This window comes from Melanotaenia boesemani, chromosome 18 (genome assembly GCF_017639745.1).
Source record: "Melanotaenia boesemani isolate fMelBoe1 chromosome 18, fMelBoe1.pri, whole genome shotgun sequence".
NCBI classification, from domain to species: Eukaryota; Metazoa; Chordata; class Actinopteri; order Atheriniformes; family Melanotaeniidae; genus Melanotaenia; species Melanotaenia boesemani.
Genome location: NC_055699.1, coordinates 6249711 through 6266046, shown reverse-complemented (window position 1 = coordinate 6266046; position 16336 = coordinate 6249711). Strand labels below are relative to the sequence as shown.

Genomic DNA, 16336 nt, shown 5'->3' with positions numbered 1-16336 from the left:
AACTATCAAAACATTTAAAAACTAATCCTATTTATTTATTTATTGTTTGTACTCTGACTGTATTAATTATTGAAACATACGCTCTAATGTGTTTCTTCTATTCATTTTTCTAGAGAATATAAAATCAGGCTGACCATCACTTTATATTTCGTGTAATATGTATTGGTTGTTCGAAATGGTGACATACGCTAAGAGGGGAAAAAGAAGTCCTCTGTTGCTTAGTTACCATTGAAAACCCCTCATTGGTTAACAGTCACATCGCTGATGTGATTGGTCCACTCGTGTTCCTCTCTTCAACCATTCCGACTAGAAACACAGGCACGCCATAAGCTAAGGCACATCACATCTTCACATATGTCTTGTTTAATGCCATTTAAACTGAAGTGGCTGTAGAATACGTACCAGGAGGGATTTACCGACGGATACACCTCTGCTAAAAGTCTCCCCAACGTTTGAGGGTAATTTCTTCCTTATATCGTGATATACGGCGTTGGCTAACTAGCTATCTTACAAGCATGAGCTAGCTGTCTGTGTTAAAGCCAATGGATACAAATAATGACTCAGTCCCGTCAAAGTTCACATTTAACAATAAACTCGAGTGTGTCTTTAATTTGCTTTGCCGTTTTTTATGTTTTTGGAAATGACGGCTGCTCTAGGTACCTTGTTAGCGGTTGAAGCTCACGTCAATTCAGCTAATGTTCAGCTTTGAATTGGAGTATACTGCTTAATCGATGCACGCCACAGCTCTTTTACGTGTAAACATAAAGAGTTTCTAAGGGCAGTAATTAGGTAAAGAAATGTACGAAGAGGTATCCGTACAAAATCATCAGTTATTTTATTTTATTTTGAACATTTTTAAAGAATTGAAATTCAAGCCTGACACCACGGTGTTGCATACAAGCATAATTACTTTCAAAGTTATTAAAGTAACTATTGTAAAATAAAACCTTCTCGTGGGTCCATTTAGTTTTGGGTGTATTTAATTCATGTTTGGGGGAGCTGAAACAAGTAATTAATCTTTTTCTGCAGTCATGTCTTTTCATCATGATCGTGGGGGTCCCAGAGGAGGGATGCCCCCAGGCCAGCATGGATCCCCTCAAAACTACCGACCTATCAACTTGAGGCCACCTCCTCCTCAGCCTCCAGCGCCCGCCTACCATTATGATCCACAGACTCCATCCAGTTCAGGCTACCATGGAAACTACCTGCCTCCACACCCTGACTTCATGCAGTACCCTCCTCCAGCACCATCCCAAACCCCCAATTCTCTTAACCAGTGCCCAGTGCGCCCACCTTTCCCAAAGCCCCCTGCCCGACAAGGCTTCCCCGAGCCACCACCTAACTTCCCACCTCCTCCTTTGCCCAGCTCAACAGGTGGTCCCACTCCAGGAGCCCCGGTGTCTGCTCAGAATTCCTACCACTCTTACATGATGCCACCTGTGCCCCCACCCCCAATACCCCACCCACCCATGCCTCCACCAATTACCTCTCAGTCCATGAGCTACCCTCCATACTCCATGAACTACCCCCATCCTCCCCATCCTCCTTTCCCCCCTCCAACCTTCAGCCCTGGCTATACCCAGAGCCCCAGCCCATTTCAGCCAGACCACAACATTAGGCATGGGGGGCAATACAAGTATGAGAAGCCCATGGATAACAGGAGGTCTCCTGAAAGAGGGTACCGCAATGATGACCACAGGCAGAAGGGCTATGGCTACAGTGGTCATGGTGAGAGGCCCAAAATGGAGTTTCCTGGGGAGAGAAAAGACCGTGGGAGAAGTCCAGATAGGCGAAGCAGACCAGAGGGCGGACGGTACAGGTCTGAATATGACAGAGGGCGGACCCCCCCCAGACACAGGAGCAGGGATCGAAGCAGGTACACAGACAGCGCTCATCTGTGTCGAATCAGTCAGTTACATGCCTTTCTTCTGACTTGGTGTTTTATTACAGAGAAAGGTATCGTCACAGAGAAAGTTGGAGATCCCAGTCACCTGACAGGCACAGGAAAAGGCCCCGAAGGTACACAGTTTTTGTTTTATAAAACTGTTATGTAACACTGATCCCAAATAAGCCTCTTGAAACATTTGTTTCTTAAAACATGTCATTAGTTTTTCCCAACCTCAAAATCTAAACTGAAGAAACTGTACAGCATACTAAATCTCTAACTTTCTAATTAGTGCCAAGCTTGTAAAATGATCAATAGTTTTGCTTTATTGTTGGTATACAGTTACTGACTATATGAAACTCATAAAATTAGAAAATCATGTGAAACTTATTTATTTCAGTAATTCAAATTAAAAAGGTAAACTAATATATTAAAGACTTTTTACATTAACAGTGAGATATTTTAAGCATTTATTTGTTATCAATTTAATGATTATGGCTTACAGATTATGAAAACCCAAAAAATCTAAATCTCAGTAAAATAGAATATTACATGAAATCAATAAATAAGGATTTATATACAGAAATGTTGACCATCTGAAGAGTATAGTCATGCATATGAACTCAGTACTTGGTTTGAGCCCTTTTTGCATGAATTACTGCCTCAATACAGTGTGGCATGGATGTTATCAGTCTGTGTCACTGCTGGGGTGTAGTGGAAGACCAGGATGCTTCAAAACGGCCTTCTGCAGTCTCATGTGTCTCATCTATATTTTGGCAATGCTCCATAGATTTTCTATGGGGTTCAGGTCAGGAGAGTTTGCTGACCAATCAAGCACAGTAATCCTTGGTCAGTGAACCAGATTTTGGTTCTTTTGGCAGTGTGGGCAGCTTCCAAGTCTTGCTGGAAAATACAGTCAGTATCTCAAAAAAGCTTTTCTGCTGGAGGAAGCATGAAATGCTCTAAAATCTCCTGGTAGATGGCTACATTGACTCTGGACTTAAAGGCAAAATAAATAACAATGACACCTTGTGTTTCAAATCAGAACCGCAGTCGAAAGAGGAAAAACACGGACAGCATGTCCATGTCCAGGATCCATAGTGTGTGTAGTGGCTCTCAAGGCACAAACTCCAGTCTTAGTCCACTCCTTGTGAAGCTCCCCTACATTTTTTAATGGCCCTTTCCTGAGGATCCTCTCCAGGCTGTGGTCATCCCTGCTGGTTGTGCAGCTTTTTCTTCCACGTTTTTCCCTTCCACTCAACTTTTTATTGTTGTGCTTTGATGCAGCTTTGATTAGAGCATCCATTTTTTTGCAATTACCTTTTGAGGCTTTCCCTCTTTATGCCATACCATTTTATTTCTAAAGCACTTTAAAAACAACATAACAGCACATAACAGCTGGCATAAGAGAAAAAAAGCATAAAAATCACACAAATAAAGAACAAGGATAAAAATGCAAATACGACTATAAATGACCACATATGAGCCATGTGCCCCTTGTGGAGGGTGTCAGTGATGGCTTTCTGGACAACTGTCAGGTCAGCAACCTTCCCGATGATTGTCAATTCTGCTGAAATTAACTGAGACCATTTAAATTCTCTGGAGGCCTTTGCAGGTGTTTTGGATTAAGTAGCTGATAAGTGTGTGGCACTTAGAGGCTACAACATTGAACCTTTTCACTCTATTCTAATTTTCTGAGATAATGATTTTTAGGTTTTCATCAGCTGTAAACCATAATCATTAAAATGATAACAAATAAATGCTTAAAATATCTGACTTTGCATATAATGAGTCTATATAATAGTTTCATTTTTTAAGTTGAATTGCTGAAATATTTTACCTGTAGATAATTGTCATAATTTACAGCTAATTTACTGGACAGCTCAGTTGTCTTATTGTTTTTGATGGTTAATTTGAATTTATACATTTATGTTTATACATTTTTAGGATCTGATAATGATTTATTGATGTATTTTACAAACAAAAACTTATACAATCCAACAACAATATGATGGAAGTGATTCTTTCACTTCAAGCGCATCTGTTCCGCACTGTTCATAAAATGATCAAAGATAAGGAATGTGAAGGCTTTGTACTTTACTAGTGTTTTGAGCGCTGTTATTGAAAGTGTACCATTGGCATTATTATCTTTAATATGTCACACTCCAGTGTGGCTTGTCAGGGGCACATCTGCTGGTGGATGGTAGACTGAATCGACCAGATATCGAGGCGTAGCATCTAACCTAGTGCAGAGACGTACCGTATCTGGTCAGTCACTACTTTTGGATGGTATGCCTATATTGGCATGAAGCCATTTTATTTTAATAATGCAAAACTTTACTTTCAGACTGCAAGTTTACACGTTTTCAGCAGGAGGAGCTACCTGATTGGTTCTTCACTTTTAGCCAATCAGACTGTCTCAACTGTATGTTGACATTTTTATATACAATTTGTATAAAATTGAAGCCATTTGATCAGATGGCTCAAATCCAGCAGCACTGATTAAACCGTCTGACTCGGTGGTGAGGTTGACGTTAAGTGCTTAAATGTTCTGTTGGCTCAATGAGAAACTAACATCCTTGTGTCATGTTACTTTTCATTGCCATTTGGTGCCCATTTTCTTTGTGTGAGCAAAAGTTGACAAACAAGCTTCCTATATATGAAATCTTTGCATATAGAAAGTCAGACTTCACCTCTTTTTTTCTACTAATTTTGTCTTTCATCCTTATTATTTGTAGCCGCTCGACAAGCAGAGACAGAAAACGGAGTCGCTGGGAGGAGGACAAGGACCGGAGGTCAGAGGGCTCCTCTGGGATGAGTAGAGATCGCAGCTACTCCTCCGCCAGGAGCCGTGACTCTGAAGAGGTCTTAGGTGACAGAGAGCGGGACAGGGACCGGGAAAGAGAGAAGGAGAAAGGGGATGAAGAAAAAGAAGAGGATGAGATGCTGAAACCTGCCTGGATTCGCTGCACTCATGCCGAGAGCTACTACTCCAATGACCCCATGGATCAAGTGGTACTGTTGATGCTTTTGTCTTAAATGTATTTGTGTTATGTTCAGTCATCAGTTTTTCTTCTTCTTGCTTTGTACCATTTGTGGATATAACAAAAAAATTAGCCAACACAGCCAACTTTCCTTGTGTGGACTTGTATGTGAAATTAGATTCTTTCTAACACATTGTACTTCAGCTTTTCAGTTAAGCAAAGATTCACAAATCACACCTGCCTTCTGAAATGCTTCTCAGGTGTCTCATTGACTTTTTTTTCTCTATTCAGATGACACACTCTGGCAAGTGCCTGCTTTGTCCTTCAGTAAAACTAAAGTGCCTGTAAATGTGGAGATGGAACCCAACTTTACATTTTGGCCTCCCTCACAAACAGATTTAGCCATGTCTTGACCCATTCATTGAAGTTACTGTTGAGTGTCTGTTAATAAAGTCAGTCTAAAAGGGTGTAGAATTGCATCAGCAATGAGACTGAAGGTTAATGTGGTGAATCTGAAAGCATAATAATTAAATATGCCTGTTTAATGGCATTCAGAAGCAGACGATTTTTTTCCTTTAAGTGACATAATTAAGTTTTGTCATTTTTCAAAATCAAATTTCATGAGTCTCTCTGCGGCATTGGTAAAGCACTCAAAGTCTCAGTCAGCTGTTATGGCTCTCATTAATCGACTGACCTATAGAATGGCTGGATTTGCGAGCAATTTAAAGAAACTTGTACGTCTGTTCTCACATATGAAGTTTTCCAGCATCCTTGTTGCCTCTTGGTTTGAAACTCACATCATCCTCCACAGCGCTCTTTAAGTTTCCTACTTATTTTTTGTTGCACGTTCACAAAAAAATTCCAAATGATGTTCAGAATCATGATCATGAAATCAGTCCTTTCTGTCTGTATCTGTCCTATTCCATTTAAAACAACTGGAGTGGCTTACAGAATATGGTGTTATATTTGAACTGCTTTTTTCAGGGAGACTCCACAGTTGTGGGCACCAGTAAACTGCGTGATCTCTACGAGCGCTTTGAAGAAGAACTGGGAAGGAGGCAAGAGCGAGCCAAGGCTGTTCGACCCAAATGGGATCCACCTAAGACCAAACTGGATGAGGATCCAGGTACGTAGGCCTGCTTTAGTGATATTTAAACCTTTAAATTGCTGCTGCAGTTTTTGAAAACAAAATTTTCTTGATGTATCTGGTCCTTTTGAAGTTGATTTATTATCAAATTACTTTCTTTTGTGTGTTTGAGAGAATATATTTGGGTGTCTAAAGTTACTGCCAACACACACAAAAAAAACATAACTCTTGTACTTTGTTTGGGGTCTCATAAGTTAGAAAATCATTATGTGAGCTGCTGAGATTTGCAGGGTGTTGGTTCGTCACAGATTCAATTCAGAGTGGAATATCCAGCCTCTCTGTTTTTGATCTCCATCCAATTTCGGCTTCAAATCATTCTGTATTCAATGTACCCTGGAAATGGAAAGTCAAGACTCTTTGCTTCTGCTTTGCTGATAGCAAACATCCCATCAGCAGTTGTATAATTTACTTAACTCTCAAAAGGTATCAGGTTTTAGTGCTCTAACAGATCCCTGACAAGAAAGTCTGACGTGTAATTAGAGATTTTCTCTTTTTTTTTTCTGGAGTACTGTGCACCCTCGGGTTATTTTCTTTGTCTCTTGCAGTTTAAAAAATTGGCTTCAGGAGTGCTTAATATCTAAGATGAAAAAGGATTAAAACTGAAGGAAATTATTTTGTCTAAAGGACATTATTTTAGTTTAATTCTCACAATGATAACTATAAGTTTTTGCACACACGGAGTGTTCGGTTCTTGATCTGTAACCTGTATCTTTTAGTTGTGTGACTTCTGGAAACTTATTTTAGTGACGTGCAACAACCAGGAAACAGCAGCCTTTGTTACTGATGTGCATGAAGAGTTGCTGTCCTTCCAGCAGTGCATGTGAGATAAACGGTTTGTGAGTTTTAGGACAGAATTTTTCAACTCCAGATCTCACTCAGGGAGATTGTATTTGCTCAGTTTCGAAGATCTGGGCTCTGATTTCACAAGCTAGTACTTGAGCTAAAATGCTGATAAGACTTGAAGAACCTGCTTAGCTGAGAGAGCTACAAACCATTCAGCTGAATGGTAATTTTTATCCTTAATTTGGTGCCAAGGAGGAAACAAAATGAGAGTCAACACTGACAGCTGGCCTCTTTTTTTTGCAGTAGGTTTGATAATTAAAATTTTAATGAACAAGAATGCTAAAACAATGAATCTAAAAGATGGAGCAGTAACTGGGTGTAAACTGTTAATTCGTCCTGAGAAATAATAAATAAATGCAAATTAGATAACAGATATAAAACTTTTCTGTGCTGTCAGCACAGTTTGGGTGATCACAGCATTTAGTTACATTGATTTAAAAAGAATTTATGTTGTGGAATACGCTGTGAGAGCACTTTCGGGCATGGGAGCTTACCCGCCGACTAGCTCCAGCTTACGGAAGCCCTGCGACTTTCCGGTGATTAAAGACCTCTCTGCACTTTGGTTTCAGATGACAGCAGCAGTGGGTCAGACTGCGAGTCAGATGGAGAAGGAAGCAGCTGCTCCAGCAGCTCTGACTCAGAGGTTTTTGATGTCATTGCCGAGATCAAGAGGAAGAAGGCTCATCCCGACCGGCTGCACGAAGAGCTGTGGTACAACGACCCAGGACAGGTTGGTCTGGCTTAACAAAGGAACAGATCGTCCTGTTTTTTGCACTTAAACAGCTCTGACAAAGCATCAAGGCATAAAAAATAGATCAGTTTGAATCTGTTCCTGATGTGCTTTCCCTGTGATCACACTTCAAGGTAAATTAACTACATGTTATATAAAACTCAGCTTAAAATAAGGTTTTATATATATAGTGCTAATTTCTCTTTCATACATGGATTCACACACTAAGTAATACTGTTGCAGGTAGAGCATCCTGCTAAATAACACTCAAACATTTGGATAACCAAGCATCTCATAAGTGCTGGCCAATGCAGCCCCCTGTTGGATGTACAGGGCAACCCCACTACATCTGTAAAATAATACAGCATCCCAACCTTTTTAACTAAAACAGCTGACCACAGGATAACGTATGAGACTTTCCCTGTTGTATTTCCAGACAAGTTGTTTCCACAATGCCTGTGCAATGTAACTGGGTAGCAAGTTGCTAACCTAGCTAAATCATATTTTCAAAGTAGGATTTATAATCTGCAATGTTAAAGTTTTATGTTTGTTTCACTAAATGTCAATAATATCAGACCAAGGATGTAAGAATGAACATATGAGGCATGAATCAAACTGGGAAATTTGTACAGATTTGTGCAGCCCTATAAAAAATGTTCCATGCTGTTGTTGTTTTGATCAAATGTGAAATGGAAATTGGAGGAGAACATTTTCAGTGTGAGGTTGTTTCCAACACTGCACGGAGACAACTACACAGAAGAAGAGCTTCAAAGACCAGGAGAGGAAAATAAAGGTCAGCAGCCTGCAGTTTAGAGATGGAAAATGCTGCGCGGCTGCTCTGGTGTTACACATAGCAAGTGAAGCAGTGCTGTCTGATTTACGTATTTTCTTTCTGTCCAGATGAATGATGGTCCCTTGTGTAAGTGCAGTGCCAAGGCCAGACGTACGGGGATCCGCCACAGCATCTACCCAGGAGAGGAGGTATGACACGCTGTGAATAAATCACCCTTTTATAACCTTGACGCTGTGCCACACAGGGCCAAGGACATAATTTTACTCAGTCTAAGTGTATTCTCCACTCCAGAGTCCACTTTCTACTGGATTAAAGGGCAATAAGTGAGATTGTATTGTCCTAAATGGACATGTGGCATCTTTATTATTTTTATAACTTAGAGTTTACTGTGTTTTTTTTTTTTTTTAAACAGTAATTTTCCTTATTTGACTCTGTAACACATTTTAACCACAATTAAAGGTTTTAATTCCCAATAAGGATTAACAAAAGTCCTGCCTTAGTCTGAATCCTGAATGGGTGAGGTCCCCTACAGGAAGTATTTGGCGTGGTGTTAAATTCACAATCAAGACGACGGCTGGTGAATGACTGTTAGAGATGTTTACTTAGTGTTTTCTTCTGCAGGGATGTAAATATTACTTTAAGGTCACTTTCCATTTTAAATTTGACGTTAATTAGAAAAATAAGCAAGTCTTGCCCTCTTGCTAGTCGATTAGTTCACTAATTGGCTGTGTGTCCTGAAGAATGTTGGTCAATTGTTTGTTTTTGTTGGTTTCAATTGTGCATAAGCAGCACAATTATACTGATTTAAGCATGGAAATGATGTTTTTATTCACTTAATCCTCCTGCATGAGTGCATTGATCTGTGGAGGAGAAAAACAATATTTTTCAATCAAATCAACAGGCCAGTGAGTGATAAAATGTGTGTGTGGGTTTTTTTTTGTTTTTTTTTCCAGCCTGTGAAACCATGTCGTCTAATGAACAACAATGCAGGAAAAGTGTTCCACTACAGGATCACTGTGTCTCCTCCCACCAACTTCCTGGTAGGACTCTGTCCCTCTTGCTAAGACCCTGAAATTTACTTCTTTATAACATCATGAAGTGAAATTGAACACCGAATGCAATCCAGGAGCTCAGATGTTTCATGTGCTTGCATTTACGGCTCTCTGCCTTTCTGTGTTTTCTGTTGCAGACTGATAGGCCGACTGTGATTGAGTACGATGACCACGAGTACCTGTTTGAGGGCTTCTCTCTTTTCTCCCACACACCTCTCACCAGTGTAAGCCCGAGTTCAGCCGGTAGCCATAGAGGCAGGAAACTATGAATTTTACACCACAGTAGTTTGTAATCTCTGACAGTAAGAGTGGGAGTCATTGTTCACTTATTTTGCTCAGTAATGCTTTGTTTTTCATACTTTTTCATTTTTTTTTATGGAACTGTACAGAAGTCTTGAACCACCCCCTCATTCTTTTTCCTTCCAAACAGCCAGACTTTCTTTACATTTTAGAACTGGCTGCTTTTTAACGCATTTAGCTCACTTACTCAGAGCTGATCACATTCAGAGGAAGGCCTGTCATCTATCACTGACCTCTGAATTATTCAAATTAGAACGGCATCTAACGTGTATTGTGTCCACACATAACAAATTAGCAAAAACCTATTTAACTTACATCTTTGAGGACTTTGTTACCAGCAGCTTGTCAGAAAAACACATAATTTATTCAAATGGTTTTGGTACAAATATAAGAAAATACGACAGATGTCACAGTTTGAGAGGCATAAAATAATGTTTCTGTTCCAACAATGTGATTCCCAAAGAGCTATTACCTGAAAGCTCGCATTTCTTAAAATATCAAGACAACTGGACAAGTGAAGGACAAAAGAAGTGCGAGTTCCAAAAAACTATCTACTATGAACAGAATGTGAAGGTGATGTCTTAAAGAAATAAGGAGAAAAATAATCCAAAGATCTGACACAGGACCTGAGAGATGTATCTGGACCTTCATGTGATCCATCTGCTGTTGGCTGATGGATCAGAATCAGAAAGCTAAGCACTGTTCTTCTCTCAGTAGCCACTTTTTTTTGTTGGCCATGTTGGTAGGAAGACTTCCTGTTTCATTCAGTTTCACCTCACAGTTAGATCTCTCTGGAATTTGTCTTAAAGAATGAGTCAGATTAATTCATATTTAATTAAGAGATGAAAGATGTTGTATGAGAAGTTATAGTTTTATTAGATCAGCCATGTAGCCTAGTCCCGGTATCCCACCCAAGCTCACTGTGAGCTCTCTTCTCTCTCTGTAAGTCAAAGCCACCATCAGTTCTCTTACCTTCCTCCACACAAACAGGATGCTGTCCATCATAGGATGCTGTCCTCTGCACACCTGTTTGGGCAAATTATATATATTTTTTGTCAGTGTCTGAGTGAAAACTTCCCCTTTAGCTCCACTTTCCCTGAAAAATAACTTCAAACTGGCATTTGGCTTTGGATTGACGTCTTTGTAGACTGGACAAAGTGCTCCCCTCTCACTGTGCTGACCTTGTCACAGAGTCCTCTCCATCCCTTTTGAAGGCCCATCAGTGGCTGTTGAACATTAGAGAGGTTGCGATTTAAAAATGAGCCTCTCTTCCTGTAGCCATTTGAGCTATGCCTGACTTTTATCCCAAGAGAGGAGCTTTAAAAGGAGCAAGAAATCAACAGGGAATCACCAGACTCTGCTTTTAGAAAATGTACCCACATGTGTGTAAGTATGTGCATCTTTCCCTCATATCTGAATAATAGAGTTCTTGATCAATACCCTTCTAGCTCGAAAAGAGCCCTAAGGATTAGGCATGATTTGAACTGGGTAATTTAGGCAACCCTTGTTAAAAGGCAGGGGTAAACTCTTCATGACTGTGGGAATTAGGAACCTGAGAGCATGGAGATATTAGCCCCCCGCTAGTTAGACGCTGGGATGGGCAAGAGTGAATGTGGGCTCCCAGGTTAATCTCTTAAAACAGACCCCGCGCTCTGACAACAAAGACCGTGTAACAAGAAAGATTAAACACAGAAGAGCAGCTTATCTATAAAGCACGATTTCCGTTACTTAATTCGTGAGTCAGGTGAACTTCTCTCATGTGTGTGAGGGGGGGGTGGGTTACACAATTTTACATACAGTTTCCGTACATGCATACGTTCATAAGCTAGCTAAAAAAAAAAAGAGCTTTAATGAGTTTATTTGAAAAACTGTAACCTCTGCTAATCGCCGTGGTAATGAGACGATCTGTCCTTTCTTCTCCTCGTCCTTTGCTTCTTTCATCACTGCAGATTCCATTGTGCCGTGTGATCCGCTTCAACATAGATTACACCATTCACTTCATAGAGGAGATGGCACCAGAGGTCAGTAAAACACCACTTTATCTCCTGCTCTTTTTTTTTTTTTTTGGTCCCCTTTCTCACCCACTTTGTTTTTATCTGGAACGGCTGAGTCTGAGCACAGCTGAGCTGCATGTAGCTCTTACACCTCAGTGCTCGGGTGAGTCAAGGTGCTAATCCTTTTAAAAGAGGGAAAAGGACTTCCTCTCGACCCGGTGGAGTTGATGGCATCGATAAGACGGCTTATGTGATAAAGTTAGAAAGCTGGATTTACTTATCGGTCATATCTACATGAAGGAAGTGTGTGCTGGTGTGCTTTTGACTTCATGCCAACATGTCGTTGCTTTCTCTCTCATGTCCAGAACTACTGTATCCGAGGGCTGGAGCTGTTTGCTTCCTACTTGTTCCAGGATATTCTTGAGTTGTATGACTGGAACCTGACAGGTATGATACTTTAATCTGGGAGTCATTAATAGAAGTTAGAAGGAACATTTGGACTAAACAGTACACAGAGCGTTTGGATTTTCAAGTAGTTTTTTAAGTTTTTATCACAAAAAATCTGGTTCCAGTCCTGGAAAACTGGTGCTAATAATACTAATTTTGGGGTGGGTTATGGACACCATCACACCAGTAACACTTAAAAACTGCTATGTTTAAAAATTCAGAGCAAGTGTTGCGTTTTAATCTGTTTAATTTAAGACAGAAAAATAAAAAACTGAGCTGCAATATTAATGTGAAGTTGAAGCAACAGCAGAAAAACTTAAGCTTAGTGTTCTTTACATTTTCCCGCATGTTTAATGTTTTTTATCCCCAGTTATGCTGAACAGTGAGTGACATAGAGCTTCAATCACAATCACCACTTGCAGCTGAATTTTTAAGCAGTTTAATGTTATTTAACAGTGTTTATTAACATTGTTGGCAGTTTTAAATGAAAAAAAAAACTTTATTAATCCACAGAAGGAAATTATAAATAGAGTTTGGAAACACTGGTCTGCTTTGCAGAGAACCTTCACAAACACAAACCTATGTTTAAAATAGTGTTTTAAAACTTAGCTGGTGGAATTAAGACATTTATTTTTTGAGAAAATGACTCAAACACTTTAATCTGGTTTTTCTTTGAAGATATACCGTCTCCCTGCTCTGTGGTCCTTCACAGAAATTCCGACCACTCAGGACGGATCAAACGTGGTGGAAGAGATGTTTAAAGTGATGCAATGATGTCGCTCTGTAGAGACCCCTTGGCTGTAGAAAACTAAACCCTTTTTTTTTTTAGCTGGAACCAACTTAGAACCGGCTTTACCACCAGCTTGGAACAAACATTGGAGCTGTATTGATTGGAAAGGGGTATTTGAGAGTTACGGGGTCCAGAAAATCCACCAAACCGACAGTACATCTTAAAAAGCTTTTTCTTTGCATGTTGAATTATGTTTAGCCGAGCATTGTACAACTGCTTCATGCTTAAAAAGCTCCTTTTCTGAAATAGAAGCTTAAAAAAAAAACCCATGAAAGCAGGTCTATGAACTACAGTTCACCACAGTTCCTGCAGTGTGGAGAGAAAAAGGAAAAGGAATCACCTTGAAAAGTTACGAGCTGCGCAAAGACTCCTACAATCTCAAAGCAGTTTTTTTTAACAATGGTTCATGACAACTTCATGTTTTCCAAATGATTGTTACATGGCATAAATAATTGATGCATAATCAATGCCTGACAGAGAGGACTGTGTTATGGGTTTCACTTCACACAGCAGCGTTTTTTTGATAATACAACTGTGTTATAGGATTCCTCTGAAAAGCAGATCACAAGCCAAGTTATGAATGACCATCAGTGAATATGACTGCATCGGTTCAGACTGGTGACATGTTGAAAGTGATGCATCTGTTAACCTGGTCCCGACCCAGTTTGAGTACCATCATGATTTATTAAGGAAAAGCTTCAGGGTGCTCATTTACACGCGAAGCCAGCACAGACAGCTCAATGGAGCGAGCGTCTGCAAGAAAACTGCAGATTGTCTTCTTTGTCTTTCTTATCTTTATGAATAACTTAAAATCATCTGATGGTAAAACATTTAGAACCAGGAACAAGTTTATTTTTTTAAATTATTTTCTTCAAATTTTATAGAAAATGTTAGTGTGTGTAAAATTTCTTAACAAACATTCATCTCTCTTCAAAAGGGCAAAAATGAACACTCAATAATCAGTCATTCAGAAGATAATAATAGTTCATTTTTGGGAGCTTTTGTGCAGCAGAAGCAAAAATGTGACCGCTATGTCGTTGCCTGGGAACTCCTGGTGTGATGCGAGCAAGCCTGCTGTCAGAGAACCTTTTAATTACCACAGAACAAGTAATTATCCAGAAAAGCAAAGACAGCAAAAAGTTAAATGTAAATATTAATTGCAGACCACTTACTGAGCCATCTGACCAACGCCCACTACACCAGTTTGCCATCCCATCACAGCTTTGTTTGGGGGTTTGTTTGATGACCCCCTTATGAAATGACTGACATATGTGGTTGCACAATTTGGAAACTCTACTTCAGAATGTAAATGCTAATGGCTTTTTCTAGTGGTTTAGCATGTTTTGGTAAAAGCCAAAGAAAAGTCTCTAATCAATACTCTGGAAATAAAGTGTAATTTCTTAAAGTTTTATGTATGAGGAGGACATTATAATTAAAAACTTAGCAAAAATGCAGAAGCTGTATGTGAAAGCGGTAATTGAAATTAAGTCAAGTGTTGCTTACCAAATGAACTGAATTAATTGATTATCATCAGTGTGTGAGGCTCTATCAAAGCAGGAGTTTTGACAGTTTGCAGGTCTGAAGCATTCAGGTATGTTAACTCAATGCCAAGGAGGAAAGGCATCTGCAGTATAGAGAAGCAACTGTTGCTGTCTGTCAGTCTGGGAAGGGTTAAAAGGTCATTTCTAAACCATCATTCCACAGTGAGAAAGATTATTCATAAGTGGAAAACATTCAAGACAATTACAAATCCTACAGGGAGTGGACGTCCCAACAAGTTCAGCTCAGAGAAGCTACAACAAAACCTCAGACTTGGCACGGTAAATGTTAAAAGTTAATGACACTAAGATTAGGAGGGAAAAAAACTGAAGTGTAGGTTGTTTAGAAGCATTGCTGGAGAAAACCTCCTTTCTCTATAAAGAAAATGCTAGCTTGGCTTTGCAAAGCTGTATCTGAACAAAATAAAAAATATCTGGAATAGTGTCTTTTTGACAGATGAGCTCAAAATGAAGATGTTTGGTCATAGTGCACAGCAGCACATTTGGAAAAAAAAAACAAAACATATCAGCATATCATCTCATACCAGCTGTCTAGCACGGTGGTGGAGTGTTGATGGTTTGGTCTCGTTTTGCAGTCAAAGGACCTGAACACTTTGCAGTTATTCAGTCGAACACAAACTCCTCTGTATGCCAAATTTTACAAACAAATATGGGCCTGTCTATCTGAAAGCTAACATTTGGCTGAAACCGGGTCATGCAACAGCACAATGATCCCAAACAAAGCAGCAAGTCCATAACAGAAAGGCTGAAAAATAACAGAATCACTGGTCCAGTCAAAGTCCAGATTTCAACACAATTAAAATTCTGTCTTTGCATAAACAACTGCTGCAATCTTCAAGAACTCAAATAGTTTTGTAAACAACAGTGGACCAAATCTTTTCCACAACCACGTGAGAGACTGATGACATCTGGTAGAAACCATATACCGGTACTTCAAGCTATTGTTGCTAAAGATGGTTCAACGTGCTGTTGAATCACGGTGGTGGATTTGTTTTTCAGACACCTCTTCTCCATTTTGACTTAGATTTTGTCAGATAATGACGGTGTAATATAACATCCTGATGAGGACCAGTGGACGTTTTTCTTTTATAAAAACTTAATGAGTAAAACATAGACTTCTTCTTTTAAAAGTACATTTTCCTTGTGTCTCATATTGCATAAAAAAGATTTCATTGTAATAAAAATTCAAGTACAATTTAATTGTGACGGTACTACATTTGCCCTTTCTTTCAGGTCCTGACTCTGATGACGAGACCTACGGATGTCAGCGGTTCCATTTCATGCCCCGTTTTGTCAGATTCTTACCTGGTAGGACTCAGAACAACCTGTACACAGCTTGTACATTATCCCACTCTGATGCTCCGTATGCTCATGTTTTCTTGTAATACATAAAAGGGACAACCAGAAGTTGTTTTTTTTTCCTCAAAGCGTTTTTTTATATCCTGATGTTGGCTGTGATTTATAGGCAAATGGGCAAACCTGAGGCCTGAGTTTTTGTTCAGCTGCGTGGAGTTCATCTTTAAAGCACTTGATGGTGCTGGTGCACTGTGGTTTAGCCAGTGTTTCTTATGGCTGACATGCCACCTACCTTCCTACCATCAGCGAACAATTTCTCTCCCAGCTCTCCCAATTTAGTCAGCCCCAGACACTTATCCACTTCTTTTTTACAAAAGTACAAAAACAGCCCAACGTTTCTGATGTGATCTGTAAAGAGGAAGTGAGATAAAGGAAACATGGGGCTACACTGAGAGCATGATGGTGGGTTTGAAAGTTACTTGACTGAATGCTTCCAGGACTGAGAGCGCTGTGGGT

General features: G+C 39.7%; 1 protein-coding gene across 1 annotated transcript in view; it reads left to right on the top strand.

The window, feature by feature from the left end:
- Positions 1-313: 313 nt before the first annotated feature.
- Positions 314-16336, top strand: part of drosha (drosha ribonuclease III) — a 113899-nt gene continuing 97876 nt past the window's right edge. Inside the window, exons 1-12 of the mRNA XM_041967612.1 lie at positions 314-458; positions 1030-1876; positions 1951-2019; positions 4624-4900; positions 5854-5995; positions 7429-7589; positions 8490-8570; positions 9336-9422; positions 9572-9658; positions 11684-11755; positions 12094-12175; positions 15758-15832. Of these exons, the coding sequence (XP_041823546.1) occupies positions 1032-1876; positions 1951-2019; positions 4624-4900; positions 5854-5995; positions 7429-7589; positions 8490-8570; positions 9336-9422; positions 9572-9658; positions 11684-11755; positions 12094-12175; positions 15758-15832 (1978 nt within the window). The 5' untranslated portion in view covers positions 314-458; positions 1030-1031. The remainder of the gene's footprint in view (positions 459-1029; positions 1877-1950; positions 2020-4623; positions 4901-5853; positions 5996-7428; positions 7590-8489; positions 8571-9335; positions 9423-9571; positions 9659-11683; positions 11756-12093; positions 12176-15757; positions 15833-16336) is intronic.